This window comes from Archocentrus centrarchus, chromosome 22 (assembly GCF_007364275.1).
Source record: "Archocentrus centrarchus isolate MPI-CPG fArcCen1 chromosome 22, fArcCen1, whole genome shotgun sequence".
Lineage (NCBI taxonomy): Eukaryota > Metazoa > Chordata > Actinopteri > Cichliformes > Cichlidae > Archocentrus > Archocentrus centrarchus.
Window position 1 is genome coordinate 17,963,722 of NC_044367.1, and position 18,817 is coordinate 17,982,538.

The window sequence follows — 18,817 nt, forward strand, 5'->3', positions numbered from 1 at the left end:
ATGCCTGGGTTCCGGAGGTGCCCACGAACCATTGATAATACTGGGCCCGACTATAACAGTTCATTAGAAGAATTTAATAATTAACTTATAAGGCATCTTTCATGCAGAAATTAAAAAAGCATGGCTGGTTACCAAGTTTTATCAGTGTGTATCTTTGCACGTTAATATTCCAGCATCGATTCTTGATCCCAGTAGCCCACGCTTGTAACAGTTGTGTATAGAGTTCAGTTTTCTAGGCAGGTCTGATTATTAAGAAAAACTGGAAAATCAAGATAAGGTGTTTACATTGTGCAATTTTTATCAGAACACTTATCTTATGAGTAAATTGTTGCAAACCAGGATATACCAAAATCTGCTCGTAACCAGGATAAATACCTTTTGAATATACTAAATATTCTGTGTTTGAACATTTTTATATACTAAACAATCAAGCTGCTTATAAATAAAATAACTCTTTTGATAGTTGGAGTACTACTGGTTGCAGCCTTGTGGGCCTACACAAAAGCTGCCTCACCCAAGGAGTTCTGTGTGTTCACAAGCTGAGTCACAGCAATTAGAGTAGGCAGAACGTCACAGCAAGCAAGCAGAGTGTAACAGGACATGTAACTCAGATCTCTCAAAACTCAAGTGGCTGTTTGTGCTTCTGTAAAAATAACTTCTGCAAAAAAAATTAGTTCTACAAAAATTAAACATCCTTGGGGTCTGTGGCCTCTGGTAGTTGTCTGTTGGTGAACAAGACTTCTCCTATTAAACTCATATTTGTAGCTTAGCTCTTGTTGCAGTACGGTGGTGCAGTGGTTAGCACTGTAACAGCACTGCTCCCTCACAGTTAGAATACCATCTGGAAGGCCTGGGTTCAATTCCACCTTGGCCCAGGCCCCTCCCTCTGTCTCTCTGTGTGGAGTTTGCATGTTCTCCCCGTGTCTGTGTGGGGTACTCTGGTTTCCTCCCACAGTCCAAAGACATGCACTTATTGGGGTTAGGTTAACTGGAAACTCTAAATTGCCCATAGGTGTGAGTGTGGATGTTGTCTGTCTCTCTGTGTTGGCTGATGACAGAGGCAGGGTGTACTCTGCCCTAGCTGGGATAGGCTCCAGCCCCCCCCCCCCCCCCCCCCCCGCGACCCTGAACAGGATAAGCTGAAGTGAATGGATGGCTCTTGTTACAGTACTAGATTCTTTTTACACATCAGTACCCCTCTTAACTCTTTGAAAATGTTTGCATTGCTTTTTTTTATTTCTTACAAGCAGTTTGTATGGTCAAAAGTAACGCAGTGGTGCATTTGTCTTTCATTAATTATACATTTTACAATTCTATCTGATTCTCACAATAAGAATGTGTTTCCGCATCCACATTTGTGTTACTCATTGTGTTTGAACACACTGCCATTGTTTCTGCACATACTTCACCACTAAAGACATTTGTCATTGTATTTCTCAACTGAATCTCACAACTCATCAAAACAGTTTGTACTTTTGTTAGTCATATTTACAAATCCCTCACCTAAATACTGTCCAGCATTGAATTAGCTTTTTTTTTTTTTTTTTTTACAGTTTTTCTCATTCCATGTACAAAAACATGCCTTAACACAGTTACTAAAGTTTCATCTAAAACTACTGTTCCTGATATTTCTCTTCCACATCTTCCACCTTTACCTTTTAAATAGTTTCCATCTATTGTTGGAGACACTTGCACACTTACCTTCAGCTCATACTGTGTCTAAAGAATGTAATGTAACATGCAATATATAATATACTATTTATTGCACATATTAAACTGCTTGATTTCCTTTGGGATACATTAAGTATCTATCTATCTATCTATCTATCTATCTATCTATCTATCTATCTATCTATCTATCTATCTATCTATCTATCTATCTATCTATCTATCTATCTATCCATCCATCCATCCATCCATCCATCCATCCATCCATCCATCCATCTATCTATCTATCTATCTATCTATCTATCTATCTATCTATCTATCTATCTATCTATCTATCTATCTATCTATCTATCTATCTATCTATCATCATAAACTGGGAGTGTAAGAAGACTCATTCATGAAAATGTTTCTAATGTCACAAATGAAGCACCAAGATTACAGTTTTTCTCAATTGCTTTGGTGTAATTCACATCAGAAATGACATTTTCATCACTCTTAACACAGTTTTCAAATCAGTAATGCATTTTTCCGCCCACCTTTTCTCATTGTTTTTATACACTCTGCATATTTCTTAAAGATATCTGTTATTACGTTGATGCACTTCTCATCTGAACCATAACTGTTAGTACTTTTGCTGGTTAGAACTCTAGATCCCTTACTTTCCTTAATACTGTCCAGCACTGCATTAGTGTTTTCAATCAAAATAATTCAAACTTTTTTCAAATGTGTATGTATGAAACTGCCCTTCAACTGAGAGAAAATATAAATACATCTTCTCAGAAGAGGTTTAGTTGAAACAAACAGAAAGACATACTCTGTCTTGTGTCAAAGGTGCATGCCATGGCACAATACACATACAATACATATACACTCATACCTTGCTAGTAATGAGTTGCATATCCAAATTTCCAATATATCCCAAAGCTGCTCTACTGGACTGAGATCCAGTGAGTGTGGAGGTCACTGGAGTACAGCATTTTTCCATTTCGTAGCTGCCAGAAGTGGCACCAGGTGTGCTCTTCTGTTGCTGCAGCCCATCTGCTTCAACATTTGAGGTGTTGTGCATTCAGAGATGCTCTACTGAATATTTTGTTCATAACAAGAGGTTGATTACCATTGCCTTCCTATTAGCACAAAGCTGTCTGACTATTCTCCTCTGACTTCTACAATCAACAAGGCATTTTCTTCCAGAGAATTTTTGCTCACTGGATATTTTATTTTTCGGACCATTCTCTCTAATCCCTAGACATAGCTGTGTGGGAAAATCCCAGTAGATCATCAGTTTCTGAAATACTTAGACCAGCCCATCAGAGATCAACAACCATGGCACTTTCAGTCACCTTTCTTCCCCATTTTGATGCTCAGTTGGAACTTGTGAACATGTTTGATGTTATTGCACAGCACTTTGGTCAGTGCTTTATAAATAAAGTGGTATGGTATGGTAACTTCAGCAGGCTGGATTGATCATCTCTAAATATCTTGATGCTTTGAGTTGCTACCATATACATTTGGTTAGATGTTTGCATTTTTGTGCAGGCTACCCTCTGCAGTGGGGGCTGTGGGTGCTGACCTCAGGTGCAGCGGTGCTCCGGGGTGTTGTTGCTGCAGGCCCCAAGTCTGCTTTTCCCTGCCCCATGCTGGGGTGTGGGAAATCAACATAACACAACAAAATAGTTAGTTTGTGCAGCCATGTTTTTTCACATAGTGTAGCAGTTGAAGAACCGCTGTGTTTTCCTGCATGTGCTCTGTCCATTCTGGCCTCTTACCTTTTTCTTCCCATTTTCTCCCTTTTTTCTTTCTTTCTTGCTTCTCTGCCTGTCAACTTTAGCATTGCCACAATACATATACATCTGTGTAAACAATAACACAAAGGAAAAAATTAATAAAAGGGTAAAACACTAACAAGAGGCGTCTATATAGAATCTATAGAGCTCATCTTGGAAAAACAGATATGTTTTGCATTCAGATCATAATTCTGATTGCCAAAGCTGCCAGACAAGACAGGCTTTTAAAAAATATTTGCATTAACGATCAGCTGAACAAGTGTACATAAGAAAGTGGCTGCTGAATTTGTATAACATGGCTTTACTGGGCCATACACTAGGTGGTGCTATGTTCTCAGATTGGACATATTTTCTTCGTTTTCTGATGCATATAGTTTGATGTGTATCATTTTGCTTTTCTCAATTTCAGCAGTTTTGTAAAGCTTTAAATAAATCTTTCACAGTTCATTTTTGTGTCTGATCACTTTTTTACTCTGCATTAGGCCCACATTTTTTGTAGTACTTTTTCCAAAGTCAGTAAAGCTTTGATAAAAGTAAAAAAAAAAATAAAAAATTGGTGTCCTAGTCGAAGTGACTGACTGATATCGCATATTCTGACACGTGAAAAAGGAGTTTTTTTGTTTTTGTTTTAGTGTCTTTTGCCCAAGTGAGTCTGTGTTATGTAAAACGCATTGACTGTTTTGATTACTGCACTCAGAGTGGTGAAAATCACGTCCCTGGTGTGTGAACTGCACCAAAGCAACTGAGAAAAACTATAAATGAACTACGTGATCGTGGACATTTACCGCAGAGTTGCTGTGAATGTGGATTGTCAGCAGAGGGCAGTCTGTGACTATTTATAGGAGAAAAGACTGAGGCTTTCCATGAGGGACCTTGCAAAGCCAATAAAATCGCAAACATGAAAGCAGGAAATCAAAAGTTTCTACTTCTCATTTGCATGATTTTATGCATCGCTGCACTTTAGAATTTAAGTTCTCTTTTCAGTGAGAGCCTGAACTGTCTTCATGTACTCACACTGAAAACTGCATCAGGATGATGTTGCTAACAATTTTAACTGTGATGTTGGGTTTTCTGAGTCAAGGTGAGAATTTCTGAACATTTATCGTAACTTTGTTAAATTCATCTGTTGATTTTAAATGATTTAGTTCATCAGAATCTACACTGGTAAGATTTTTAATGTATTTCTTATTTCAGAGTCTTCTGCCAATAAATTTCTGACTCAAACTGATAAATCCAAGTCTGTCAGTCCAGGTGGGACTGTGACCATCAGCGCCACAGGGAGCTCAGATATTGGTGCTGATCTCAGTTGGTACCTTCAGAAACCTGGACAGCCTCCCAAGCTTCTTATATACGGGGCATCAACTCGCTTCTCAGGAGCTCCTTCTCGATTCAGTGGTAGAAGATCGGGTTCACTGTACACTTTAACCATCAGTGGTGTTCAGGCTGAAGATGCTGGAGATTATTACTGTCTGGGTCTGCATAGTGGTGGAGTGCTCACACAGTGATTCAGAGCTGTGCAAAAACCTTTGGCTGAAGGCTGCAGGTGCAGAGTGTTGGTGTATAGACTGTGATGAGAATAACTGGTACACTGAACACAATAGTCATCAAGTAGAAACACAACAGGCCCAGTAAATGAAATACAGTTTTGTACATGCTTAATATGCATAATTAAGCAGCAGCCATGTTTTTTATCTTTCCAAAAACACGGTTGCTGCTAGAATGAGTCCACTGATGGAAACCGATGTGCAATTTCCATATTTTTTTCACTCACCACTACTTTATTAATAGCCTAATAAAGAATCAAGTAGAATCAAGGCTGGCAGGTTAAATGATAAGACTGAATTTGATCAAGTTAAGCATTTAACAAATATTATTAATGCTACATGTTGTTCAAAGTAACTCAAAATGATTTTGAGTTCCTCCACCAAAAGTCCTCCACAGTGAGACAAACTCATTAAGTGGCCATTAAAAAAAAACTCACTTTGAACAAGCAACTAACAGTTAAAAAATAAACCTCTGCTACTGCAATACTGCAGCAAAATTTAGTCTATTTTGTATCTACAACGATTTCCCTAGAAATCAAAAGAAAATGTTAAATTTTGCTTTAATTTTGAATTTTTTATTATCTGTTTTTACTGTCTTTGTAACAGAGTGCTTCACAGTTTTGGCAGTTGATTAATTAAACAGAATGTTTCTTAATAATGACTAATAGAGTAATTTTAAGCACAGCTGAAATATGCAATTCATCTACATCAGATTTCATTATATTGAAGACTATACAGACTATACAGACTTCATACTAATTACATTTAGAAGAAATACCTCATTGTTTAATCTTCAAATACACCTCCAATGTAAATATATTCTTCAATTCTATTAAGATCATAATCAGTGTAAATCCACACAATATCCTTTGTGATTGTGTGTTTTATGCTGCATTCTGTGTGTTGAGAGCAGAGAAATCATTTCCATAGAGAGGAGGCTTTGCATCATCAGCTGATCCTCCAGTGAGCTGAGAAGGTTTATAGTCCTGTGAGTTCAACACTGCATGACTCAGATCTGTCAGTCAACACAGCAGAAACCACCATGACTCTCATCACCATCCTCATCTGGACGCTGACCTGCTGCTGTTTCACAGGTTCATTCACTCAGCAACATTTCAAACATGATGTGCTGCTTTTTCTCTCATTTATTTCTGCTGATAAATGAATGATTTGTTTTTGTGTGCAGGATGCAGCAGTCAGATCACTGTGACTCAACCTCCAGTAGTGACATCTACTCCTGGATCCACTGTCACTCTGACCTGTAGAACCAGCCAAAATGTTGCAACTTGTTCTGGTAAACAGTGTATGTCCTGGTATCAGCAGAAATCTGGACAGACTCCAAAGCTCCTAATAAAACAAGGGAGCACAACACATTCAGGAACACCAGCTCGATTTAGTGGCAGTGGAAGCAGCTCTGACTTCTCTATGACCATCACTAGTGTTCAGTCTGAAGATGCAGCAGTTTACTACTGTATGAGCATCCATGTAATAAACAGCGCTGATGTGTTCACACAGTGATTTTCAGTCATATAAAAACCTCCCTCAGTCAGACTACAGAGACACTGAGCTGTTAAAGAGGAAGAAACTCTGACACAGACCACTGAACACAGCTGAGTGAGCAACATCACTGAGTATATGTTTCATATTTATAAACACACTAAACTACATCTTTGAGACTGATTCTGATCATTTAAAACGACATTTTAATCTGTGAAAGGAGTTCAAATGCTTTAAGGACACCACAGCATTGCAGTCTATGTAACCTTTTCAAATGTAATCTAAAAGTAAAGTTATGAAACTTAAAAGATTTGCAAAGATTTACTTTTAGACAATTTGAACTGTCATAATTTCTACCATCGACATCAATAAATACCCATCCAAATTGTATTGCTTTAAAAATGTGTAAAATATTTATTTATTGCTGGATAACAAAGAGGTGTCAGCTAACAAAGCAGAAACCACAATCTTCATTAGTCACAACTGGAATGGCCTGGAGCTGTCTGGCAAAGTCACTCCTGTATTGTCCCCCAGTGGATCACTTGCTATCCTCCACACTTTTAAGAGGTTTGACACTAGTTATTGGCAGGATTATGAAAAACAAACTGTAACATATTTGATGAGAAATTTTAAACTACTTAAGTTTGTGGCCAAAACTTATAAAATCTAATAAAAATCCCAGCAGCTCCAAGGTTACAGTGCTGCATCTGAAGCAACACTACAAGAGCAGCAAGAGAAAACCAAAACAGTGGCATTACAAATGGCTAATAGAAAAGGGGTCTGAAACTCTGAGAGAAGCTGAAAAGTCAAGTTGAAAACTGCATGCTCAATGCTAGTGACCCATTTGACAATATCATATAATGTTATTAATGCATATTACAGCCATCTGGGGTTGTGTGAGAGTGTGTGTGTGACAGTGATTTAGGTTTTAGCAAAGGTGTTTCTGTAAATCTTTAAGTAAAATTATATTTTTAATGAGAATAATAAACTTGAGTTATTGCTTGCTAATGTTTGTGTTAAATCTGAAGGTAATATGTGCTTTATGACTGGATTAAGATTTAAAAGCAGAGATAAACAGATAAGTAGTTTGTTTTCCTTCTGTTCCATGTGCTAATCTTAATACCTGCATTGTTCAAGGATTAAATGTTATTGGATTGGTTACAGGTGCTGTAGGCAGATATCGCAGATATTGTCTTTCCAGGTCTGCTTGGAGTAACTGCATCAGCAGGTGTCAACAAAAAAAACCCAAAACTGCATTAAAAAAAACCACACAAGAACAGACTGACAGCAGTGATGGTGGACAACAATGGCACACAAGAGTTCTCTATGGTATTGATCGTATCCTGCTGCCTAAGAAAATAATTGTTTTCCCATTAGATTATCCAGAATTCTTTATTTAGTCATGTATAAAAAAAAAATCTGGTATCACCAGCTGGCAGTAGTCATCCAAACACATTCTCCTTCACAGCCTTTAACTTACTAATTTAAGTCTGCTTTCTGTGCCAAGTGACAAATCATGACGTTAAAGCTACCCAGTGTATGTCCTGACCCGTGAATGGATGACACAGTTTTACGTCACCGGCAGTGAGTGGCCAGCTCCGGAATAGTGAGCGCTAATGCTGGTGTCGTGCCTTTGACCTTTGGCCTCCGATAATCCTGACAGGACAGGTCAGAACACTATGAAATAAAAACAAATCATCATTTTCTATAACAAGAAAGCAACAGCTGTGTTAATGAGTAGAAATATGTTTTCTCTTGTTTAAAATACACTTTGCAATTAATTATATTTTTAATTTATTTCTGTAAATATTGCCCTGATAATAAGTATAGTGGAATTATTTAATTACATACATGTGAGTAAATGTCCACTTTAGAGTTTAAGTTGCAGAGGACAAGGTGCATGAAGTTGTTTTGTGAATGGGATGGCTTGGACACAGGTAACGCATAATGAGCTGTGCCAAAGTCTTGACTTTAACCTCTTTAAGAAGCCTGAGTGTCTGTAAAGGAGACTATGTTAGCATGGGATAGGGATAATCCTTTTAGGTCCTGCTTTACCAGGAATAAGTCAGTCAACATTTCCTCCCTCAGACTGAATGAGCTCCTCAGTGTTAAACAGGACCCACATTTCTTCAGTTTCACCTGCTGTCCTCTGCCTTGGATCTTGAGGGATACATGCTGACATTTCTCACTCATAAAGACATTCGGACATCTGCTGTCAGCCAGGGGGGTGGGGGGGGATCTTCTGTGATATCGACGGAGCCTGAATCAGGATGGAATGTGTGAAGAAGTTGTTAGAAAATGTAGTGTCGGTGAAAGTCAGGGAGTACGTGAAGGACTACTGCAAGAGGAATGGTCTGCTGACACTCTCGGTCTTTGCGGTGGTGACCGGATGTGTGCTTGGATTTGTACTCCGGTCACTCAACCTCTCGACACAGGTATGGATGAATGAATAGAAAGAAATTCAAACAAAGACAAAGTGACTCACTTAGGCTCTGATAGACAACCATTATATTAGACTATAGTCGTGAATATGTAAACATTAACACAACAGTTAGGATGAGAATTAAGAGGCAACGTGTTCTCTTAACATGTCATCCGCTGAAGCTGTAGTTGAGGTTGGTTATGCAATAATGAGAAGGAACACAATGATCAGAGGTGTGAGGAGAAGATGAGCATGAACAATTAAACAGTATACTTTTTTTATTATTATTATATTATTAATAGTGGTTTACATAACTTTGTGTATGTAATTTACCCCAGAATTCAATCAGCTTTATGGAATTTCTTATTCTTTTAATTTACAGCCCACAGTGTTTGTGTTTTGATTCACTCCATCCAGTCAGTAGAAAATGCAGCTTTGTGAAATCATTACTTGTTTGATTTTTGCATCTGCAAGAAAAATTAAGTCAAATTAACCCACAAAATTTAAAATAAATAAGTAAAATCTCCAGGCTCAAGAAATGTAGCTTTTTTTCCAGTAGCAGCTGAAAATTCACTGCAGGTTTAGAGCATATTTTATTTGAACAACTCTTAGTTTTATTTTGATGCCATTTCATGCTGAATTTCTCTCATCAAAGTTTCTTTTCCCCCAGTATTCATGAACTTAGTTTGATGTTTAGAAATGTCTCTTTCAAGGTTATACACTCCCAGCGTGCAGTCACTGTGATGTAAGATGCTCTTAAATGGAGCAGGTAGCTTATGTGTCCAGCGTGGATCATCAGTGTAATCTTGTTTGAGGGCAGTAAACCCATTAAAAAATACATTTTTATTTCCATGTGATGATCAGTGAAAGAGTCTGTGAAATGAATAGCATTTTTTTATCATGAATTTGGTATTAATCTACATGTGACTTATACAAGAGCAGAGTTTGCATGTTCTCCCTGTGCTAGCGTGGGTTTTCTCCAGGTATTCCAGCTTCCTCCTACAGTCCAGAGACATGCATGTTAGGTTAATTGGTGAGCCTAAAATTCCACTAAGTGTGGACGTGACAGTGTGTGGTTGCCTGTTTCTTTGTGTTGTCCCTCTGATGGACTAGCAGCCTGTCCAGGGGTGTAGTCCTCATCTTACACTATAACAGCTGGCATATTCTGTGAATGTTTCATTCAAATTTACAGCACTTAATTTGTAAACATTGATTTATTTTTTTAACTGTGTGGCGAGTCCATTGCAGGTAAAAAAATGCTAACAACAAAGCTCAGAACTCAGTCTCAGCTTTTAATTATTTGTCCCCTTAACAGGCAAAAATCTACTTCTCCTTCCCTGGAGAACTGCTGATGAGGATGCTAAAGATGTTGATCCTGCCACTTATCACCTCCAGGTAAGATTTTTAGATCAAATATATATCTGCGGGAAACTGTTTCTTCAAAAGAAACATGCCTGGTGTCAAATTTGGTCTGGAACACTTGTTGCATGTCATATTTCCTCTTATTCCACATCTCTTCAGTTTGAAATATCCCAAAAAAGCAGTTAGTTTGTGGCTGGTGTTGAGTAACACCACCAGTTAAAATGCATCTGTTAATAATCTGCAATAATCTACCATAGAAAACCAAACTATGCATTCAAAACTACTTCAGTTCTAATCTTTTTGTAAAGCTAACAAGAGTTAATCCATAATCACACCTCTTCTGCTTTCCCATTCAGTCTTATGTCTGGCCTGTCAGCCATGGACACAAAGGCGAGCGGTCGTCTGGGAGTCCTGACCATCACTTATTACCTGTGGACAACCTTCATTGCTGTCATCGTTGGTATAGTGCTGGTAATCATCCTTCACCCAGGGACGGGCTCTGAGAAGGACGGTCACCATACACATTCAGGGCCTGTTATGACCTCTGCTGATGCTCTGCTGGACCTCATCAGGTGAACTTTCACACAGGCACAGAAGACTGCCATCATTCAGACATTCACACTCCACATGATCCATGCCATTCATTCTGGCATTTACAAATGTCATTTCTACAGTGGCACCAGAGATTATCTAATATATCTTATGATATTTCACTGAATAAGCAAAATTTTAAATGCTGGATAAAAGCAGTAGTAGTGCCAGGAGGGTTCATTTTGGGAAAAAATGTCATGGCAATTTATGCAGTAAAACTCTGAGCTTAAGTAGCCACCAAAATAACTAAATATTGGAATGAACACAAACAAGGCTGCAAGCGGAACAATAATTATGTATTTAGGTAGCTTTTTCTCTTATGTACGTTTTAATAGATTTCACAAGATCAGCTTTTAGAGCTCTTGTCAAAGTGATTTCTCATATACCTGTTTCCTATTATTAAATGAATACCACACTAAAAACTGTGCAAAGTGGAATGAAGATTTGCCATCTAAATCTTAACACTTAAAGAAACTAGTACAAATTCAGTTTAGACCTTGTGAATCCCCTTTGCACCACTGGAACAGAAACCTACCTAATTACAAAATCTCCTCAGTTAAGTTACATTTACCAAAAGACATCAGACCTTTCACAGAAATCTGTAGGCTATTCTAAGACAGGAATACATCAAAATATTACTTCACATTTGATATTAAATTCAGTGGGGCTATTTTAGCATTGTATTTATTAGGTAAATTATAAAAATAAGTAAAAATGCTTGTAGGATTGTTGCAGTGTCATTCCCCTAGCAACAATTTGGCTAAGAATAGGGAAAGAATTGATTGTGACCCTTTAAGCTGAGACTTTCTTAGAAGGTCCTGGTGCAGAGTCACCCTGTCAGATTCTCTATCAGAGTGACTATGCACACTACAGTACAGAGACTGTACTGTAGTGTGCAGGCTCAGGCTTATTGAAGGGCCATTCATGTCAAAGATCCACTTATTCTTAAATCAGATTAAACTGGAGAGCCGTGGCGAAGTGCGCATCTCAGTCGTCTTATGTGTTCACTGCCAGTGTCACTGACGTACGCTGTATAAAAACAGTCTGATGATGTTGGCGCCACCCCTTCTGCTTCCAACAACCTTTGCATGTGGCAGTCTCTCTGTTCTGCTATAGTGTGTGAAAATTTAACCGCTGGCCTTCTGACACTTCTTAGAATAAATCCACAAGTCTTATTATTTACTTTTCAGTTTTAATGAGCGCAGCCAGTGGTAAAGGAGATATTTATACATTATACATACATTGTGTCAAATATTTGTCCACTGGGTAAAAATAAAAATATGATAAAATAAAAAAAAGAGAAATGGAGGTAGCATTGTACTGTTAAAGCTGCCTACTGTGCTTTTTGTTTTATACTAGATGCTCATTTTAACAATAACAGTATATTGTAAGTTGATCTATTTTTCATGTTTACATTGTATGAACAGCTTCCTACTGTAAATAAATATGAGACTGTGCTCTAATGATAAGTTTTACAGTATCATTATTCTGTTATCTTATTATAAACCTTTTTTTATCACTGTGAAATAAATTGCATGTCCTCTATATACTATCTATATCATATTCATACAACAAAGTCTAAATTAAAAATAACTAGATTTTAAGCTGCTTTACATTTTCGATTACATTCAATTACATTACATTCAGATTATTTATAAAGCACCAAATCACAACAGTCACCTCAAGGTGTTTTATATTGTAGGGTCTTTACCTTACAAAACCCAACAATCAAAACAACCCCCTAAGAGCCAAATACCATATTGTAAGGCTGTACAACAACTTGAGGCTAATTTTCTTCCCTCAGAGGCATCCCAAACAGCAGTACATTGCTTCTTCAAACATACAATTCAAATTTTAAAAAGTCAAGAAAGCTATCTTGTCACCCAGGTTCATTTAGTAGGTGTTATGAAGCTTTTCATCCTATTATTCCAGAGTCTGTTTATTCATGGGAAAATGACATGAGTCACACACAATTAAAAATTATATTGCTGCCATTGGTTGAACTGTGTATTATGTTATAGATATGATCATATAACTTTTTTTTAATTTTTATTGTTCATTACAGGAACATGATCCCATCAAACCTAATCGAAGCAACTTTTCAGCAGGTGAGTTGACAACATGGACCTGCTGATTGAGGACTGTACCACACCATTTATTAATTCAAATTTCAAGATATCCTAAAAAAGATATGTGTCTTTCATTTCATGCCAGTACCGGACAGATTTGGTACCTATTGTGCAGAATACAGATGTAAAAGTGTCTCAGGCCAACTATGTGTATGTCATGCCCGACTACCACAACCCTCGCCTGGGCCATCCAGTCTTCCTGGAGATCACCCCTGCACCCGAAATCAAGTATAAAATTGTCCCCAGTACAAGCAAGGGCATGAATGTGCTGGGGATTGTCATCTTCTCAGCCACTATGGGTAAGACAATCATCACAAAATTTTAACTTTTTATTTAACTATAAACATGGGATTTTTAAATTAGCCTATTAAAGTTCTATACATTTCAACAACAGTTTAATAAATAAGTCAAACGCTGAATATAGATAAATTATCAAATATTCGTTCACTATATTATAGGCCATAACAACTTTTGCATTGCCAGGCTGTCTCATGTCACCTCTCTGCATGTCTCCGTTCAGAAAGTGATGAGCTCATGACTTTTGTTATCAGAAATACTCTCTTTAATCAGCATAATGTGATTAAAGTTTCAAAAAAATAAATGTAATCAACATCCAACTGATACAAGATGCGATTCTTCCCTACTTTTTCTCATTCATCAGCGCTTTTGCTGATTTCAAGTATATGGTGAAGGTGGAGTCTATGCTACTACCAAATACACAGTTTGGTTGTAGAATCCTCTCCAGAAAGGGACATAAATCTAAGGAGTTAAAAGACAGTTAATAGGAAGTAAATAACAAAGCTCTGCTAAACCAATTATTACTATAAAAAAAAAAAAGCAATGCTTTCACCCTCTGACTGAATAATGATAGAAGAGCCGAAAAAAAAAAAAATCCCTGAAAGAAAACAAGGAATGTAATCTTTTCCTTTCTTTCTTTCTTTTTTTTTTTTTTTAAATTATTTATTTTCCACTGTGGCACAAGCTAAAAGGTTTGGAGACCAGCTTTAATTTGCAGTAATACATTGTTATTAACAAACATGTGACTCTGCTGTCTGTTCTCAGGTCTGCTGCTGGGTAAGATGGGAGAACGTGGAGCACCACTTGTCAACGTGTGCCAGTGCATCAACGAGTGTGTCATGAAGATCATTAATGCTGCTATGTGGTAAGGTTGCACTCACTCTTCTCTCTCCCTCTCTCTTTCAAACACATGCATCCAATAAAAGACTACACAAAGTTCACACAGTAGAGCCAGATTACACCTAAAAATAGATCTCACAGCAATTCGAGGAAGACTCAGTGTTTGTATCTGAAGTGACCTCAGAGCTTCTCATTGGAGCTGATGAGTTGACTCTTAGATTACATTTGTGTGAATGGAGCAAAGAGGATTCTTTAGCTAACTATCATGACTGGAATTGTAGACAGTGCCATACAATGTATGTCCAAATATATCTTGGAGCTCAAACACTAATTTTAACCATGTGTATATTATGTGATTTCAAACATGTAAAGCCAAACAAATGAGCATCAACTTACTGTTATAACAGCTGCCGCTCTTCTGACGCCTGGCAACATGCAACATGGGATTTACTCCCATTCAGACAGAAGAACATTAGTGATGTCAGCAAGTGATGCTGGATGACAAGGTTTGGCTCACAGTTGGTGTCTAAAATAATCCCAAAGGAGTTGTTTGGGGTTAAGATCATGATGTAAATCCTTTCCTTTAAACACATGTGCGCGCATGTGTGCACACGCACGTACGCACGCACACACACACAAAGAAAAGAACTTTTCCTCTAAAATGCTCTCATATATTTTCAAGATTCATATTTCTGATTTGCTTCATGCCCATCTGTGAAATTGCAGGACTTCCTCTTTCTCTTGGTGTGATACATGATATTACACTAACTAAAAGTTATTTTTGTGAAAAAAAAATATATAAATTTGAAAGAGAACTGATAAGAGAGTTGTAATCAAAGTTAACAGCTCCCTCAGCTTTACAGTGTTTCAGCTCATTGTTTAGCTGTCTGGTTCTCTGATGCACTGTTTTGGTAATTTTCACCATTCTCATTTTGTGTTGAGTAAATCAAAAATAAATTATAAAAAACCAAGACTACAGAACCTGTTTTGCCAAATGGCAGACATAGTACAGATAGCAACTTACCAGTAAACATCCTGGGGCACCAGATATTTACATCTGGAGGTGGTAAAGGCCAAAAACCAAGCTAAAAAGAAAGAAAACACTGAACTTAAAAACAATGGGTCAAAAACAGAACTGAAAATAATGATGCTTCCTTCCAGAATTACAACCTAATTATTGAATGTATTCTATGATGATTAAAACTAGGGTTTAACTCTATTTCTCATTTCCTGTTTCTTTTTTTTATACCATTAACAATAACTAACAAGGTTATTCTTGCTCATAAACTCATGTCATACAAAACATGCATGACAAGTGTATTAATGTAATTAATTCTATCCTCTCCTCTTTGCAGGTATTTTCCATTCGGCATTGTGTTCCTGGTGGCAGGAAAGATCCTGGACATGCACGACCCGGCCCATCTGGGGGAGAAGCTGGGCATGTACTTCATCACTGTCCTGTCTGGTCTTTTAGTGCATGGCCTCATCCTGCTGCCTCTCTTCTACTTTTTATTTACCCGCAAAAATCCATTCGTCTTCATTAGAGGGTTGCTGCAGGCTCTTGTCATTGCACTGGCCACTTCCTCCAGGTAAAAGGAAATAAGCATTTTTATGTGTTATATACCACCCGTGTAGATGTTGCCAAGTCTGACTGGGACATTCTAACAGTTTTAACTGTGCATGGTTCACACTGAAGCCTGATAACTACCGTAACCTCCTGTCATATCCTCTGTCTTCCTTCTCTGCAGCTCAGCCACACTGCCAATCACTATGAAGTGTCTCTTGGAAAACTGTGGAGTTGACCGGCAAATTGCTCGCTTCGTCCTTCCAGTGGGAGCCACTATTAACATGGATGGAACAGCTCTGTATGAGGCAGTGGCAGCCATCTTTATAGCTCAAGTTAATGAGTATGACTTAGACTTTGGCCAGCTGGTCACTATCAGGTGAGAATAAACACTGAAAATCGATGCTCCCTTGAGGCATTTCTTCATTTACACCTCTAACATCTTTGCTCTTGTCTCATCAGTATAACGGCAACAGCGGCCAGCATCGGGGCAGCTGGGATACCTCAAGCGGGTTTGGTTACAATGGTGATTGTCCTGACTTCTGTGGGTTTACCACCTGCTGACATCTCCTTGATTGTGGCCATTGACTGGGTGCTGTAAGTGACACAAAAAATTATTATTTTTGAGTAGGTCTTACTATTTGGTCAATTTATGAATAACCTTTTCTCTCTCGTTCCATCAGGGATCGGTTCAGGACAATGATCAATGTTCTGGGTGATGCCTTAGCTGCTGGGATTATGGCTCATATATGTAAGAAGGACTTTGAAAAATCAGCAACTTCCACTTCTGTTGCTGTGTCTGCTGCTGCCGATAAAGGCAGGGTAAGGAGTACAGTTTCTGCTTAGATCAAAGTGCACATACTGTACATGAAAGGTCTTTAAAAATCCCCCCAAATCCTGTCTTGTCCTATGAATGGTAAAGCAACTATACACAAGAGTCTACAACCTAACTTTGTAGGTATTTATCTTTAACTTCACAACCTCCCCCTTAATTATGAGATTTATATTAATATACCTCAATATATATCAATAAAGATGTGGTTTAATGACCATTAGAATACAGTAGCCCTAATAAGATGAACAGGCAGAGACCACCATCACTAACTTCTGATACATGTGCAGTCATTTGGTTCTGGATAAAATTTGAAACAACCCTCTTAGTGCTGCTAAGCAATGGGACATGAAGTCACCACAGCTGTAGGTGTATATATTTGTACCAAATAGTTGATGACATGTACAGTATTTTGCTTTATGTTGTAATAAACCCTGGCACATCACTCATCCCCAACACCCCCTACCTTTAAACTAACTGTAGCCCTATCATTGTTGTCTTCCCTACAGAGAGACACAGTAATCTCCTTTGGCAATCAGAGCGTAGCACTGTCTGATGCTCCGCTGATCACACATCGCTGTGATTATGTGTTTGAGGTTGATGGAGACAGCGTGCTGGAGAAACCGGTGCCCTGCTACAATCTCTGCCAAGTCTGAAACACTTTTACAGGATGGACAGGATGGACAGTTTTACAGGATGCCTTCTACAGTGTGTAGACTCACCTACAAAGGCATTACCTGAGGCTCTAAAAGTTCAGTCAAAGCCTGTGCCATGCAGAAACCTCCATTACTTGATACACTACACTACACGTCTCTATTCAGTTTTGCATGTAGAAAGATGTGATGAAATGCATTTTATTAAATATGCTTAATGTCTGAATGCACATACAGACATCAATATGTGTTGCAATGTCACGTATTAGATGGAGATTAGAGTTATACATCCACAGTAGACCTGTCCTAATGAAGTATGACTGCAGTCTGATTTCAGTCTAGGTTTTAAAATGCCTTAACATTGCCTCAATTTTGACAATACAGACTTGAAAGTTATATACTAATAAACAAAGAGCAACAGAACAGTAGCTTCATCTCTGTTAGACAAGGTGTTTGTGGATAAATATTAAAGCAACATCAACACATATACTGACATAACCATAGAACACAGAAATTATAACATAATTTGTGTTTTTATACTACTGCTTTTAATTTTGTTAATTTCTAATAAAAACGTGGTGCATACCAATGCTGTGAGTTTTTATTTTAATAACTAACCTTAGTGACTATTATCTTACTATTCGACCAGAGGTGTAGTCCTGCTGGAACACTCCTCCACTTCTTTTTTCCAGGAGAGGAAATAAAATATGTACAGTTATCTTAAATGGTTGAAATGTAATGATCACTTTAAGAGTGTTTCATACAAGTTAATAAAGACAAAGTGAGTGATCAAAGCTGTCATGATATTTAAGGCCAGATTTAGTAAAAGTCTGAAATCCCTCTTTTGGCTTCAAAAAGCTACTCTGTCAGGGTTTACCTAAAAGACAGAGTGTCGGTTTTGTGGCTGACTGAAACCCGCAAAGACATTTTAATCCGTTATCACCTACCCTACGACAAGTGCGCCAGATCTCCTGTATAGAAATGCAACTAAAACCTAAAACACACTTCAGTTCAGATCTGCTCGGTTTCAGTAAAATATGAGTATTACTGAGTGGCAGAAAGGGGCTCAGCTCTGAACACTCAACGTGAGGACTGAGTGAAGAATTACAGGGCCAAGTTTTAGCTCTGTGCTCACAGCTTTGAACCATCCACCCACCACAGTTACTCTAATAACATAACGCCTCTAATTTAAAATGCAGGAACCCCCATCCCACAACCAAAACGATACGTGCTTCCTTCAGAATTAAATTCAGGGTTATTTGCTTGCTGCAAACCTTAGCGAATCAAGTTTGTCTGAGTCATTTAAATATTCTCCTTCCAAAATTTTGTGCTGTGAAAAGGAAAATCCTACAAATACATAAAATAAAATAAAGACCAAAATACCTGCTGTACCCATGCCTTTCAGTAGCAAATCTGAAGTTGTGCCTCTTCTTTAAATCCCCACAGCAGCTTTTTTGCAGGCCTTTCTATTTCAGAGGGCCACAGGAGAGCCACAATACAGAAGGCACACAATAAAGATATTTTAAAAACTGAGCCGATGGATTTGCAGTGTTTAATATTTCAGAAATCAGTCCATACTGAACACAAGTTCAGTCATTCAGCTCTGCACAAAAATACCAGAAATTGCTTTCATG

At 37.9% G+C, this 18,817-nt stretch overlaps 1 protein-coding gene and 2 gene segments (V, D, J or C); all 3 read left to right on the forward strand.

Annotated features, from left to right (window-relative positions):
- The first annotated feature begins 4,463 nt into the window (after positions 1-4,463).
- LOC115772150 (Ig kappa chain V region 3547-like) lies at positions 4,464-5,072 on the forward strand. The segment is given in 2 exon segments: positions 4,464-4,533; positions 4,647-5,072. Coding segments are annotated over 2 exon segments (360 nt in total).
- Positions 5,073-5,922: 850 nt separating this feature from the next.
- LOC115772146 (Ig kappa chain V-III region MOPC 63-like) overlaps positions 5,923-18,817 on the forward strand; it is an 85,511-nt gene continuing 72,616 nt past the window's right edge. The window contains 2 exon segments of the V gene segment in view: positions 5,923-6,090; positions 6,183-6,481. Coding sequence covers positions 6,039-6,090; positions 6,183-6,481 — 351 coding nt within the window.
- On the forward strand, positions 8,558-17,756 carry slc1a8b (solute carrier family 1 member 8b). Its single transcript, XM_030718125.1, has 11 exons — positions 8,558-8,928; positions 10,231-10,310; positions 10,634-10,849; positions 12,934-12,976; positions 13,083-13,296; positions 14,060-14,159; positions 15,490-15,723; positions 15,883-16,077; positions 16,161-16,295; positions 16,382-16,520; positions 17,040-17,756. The coding sequence occupies exons 1-11, from the start codon at positions 8,764-8,766 to the stop codon at positions 17,184-17,186; spliced, it is 1,668 nt and encodes a 555-aa protein (XP_030573985.1). The 5' UTR covers positions 8,558-8,763; the 3' UTR covers positions 17,187-17,756.

What these genes read in the sequence shown, in the direction of transcription:
- slc1a8b (XM_030718125.1), top strand. Translation starts at nt 8,764, where the DNA reads ATGGAATGTGTGAAGAAGTTGTTAGAAAATGTAGTGTCGGTGAAAGTC. An exon ending in CATCTTCTCAGCCACTATGG is followed by an intron (nt 13,297 to 14,059) that starts GTAAGACAATCA and finishes GTCTGTTCTCAG; the next exon opens with GTCTGCTGCTGGGTAAGATG. An exon ending in GTGGCCATTGACTGGGTGCT is followed by an intron (nt 16,296 to 16,381) that starts GTAAGTGACACA and finishes TCGTTCCATCAG; the next exon opens with GGATCGGTTCAGGACAATGA.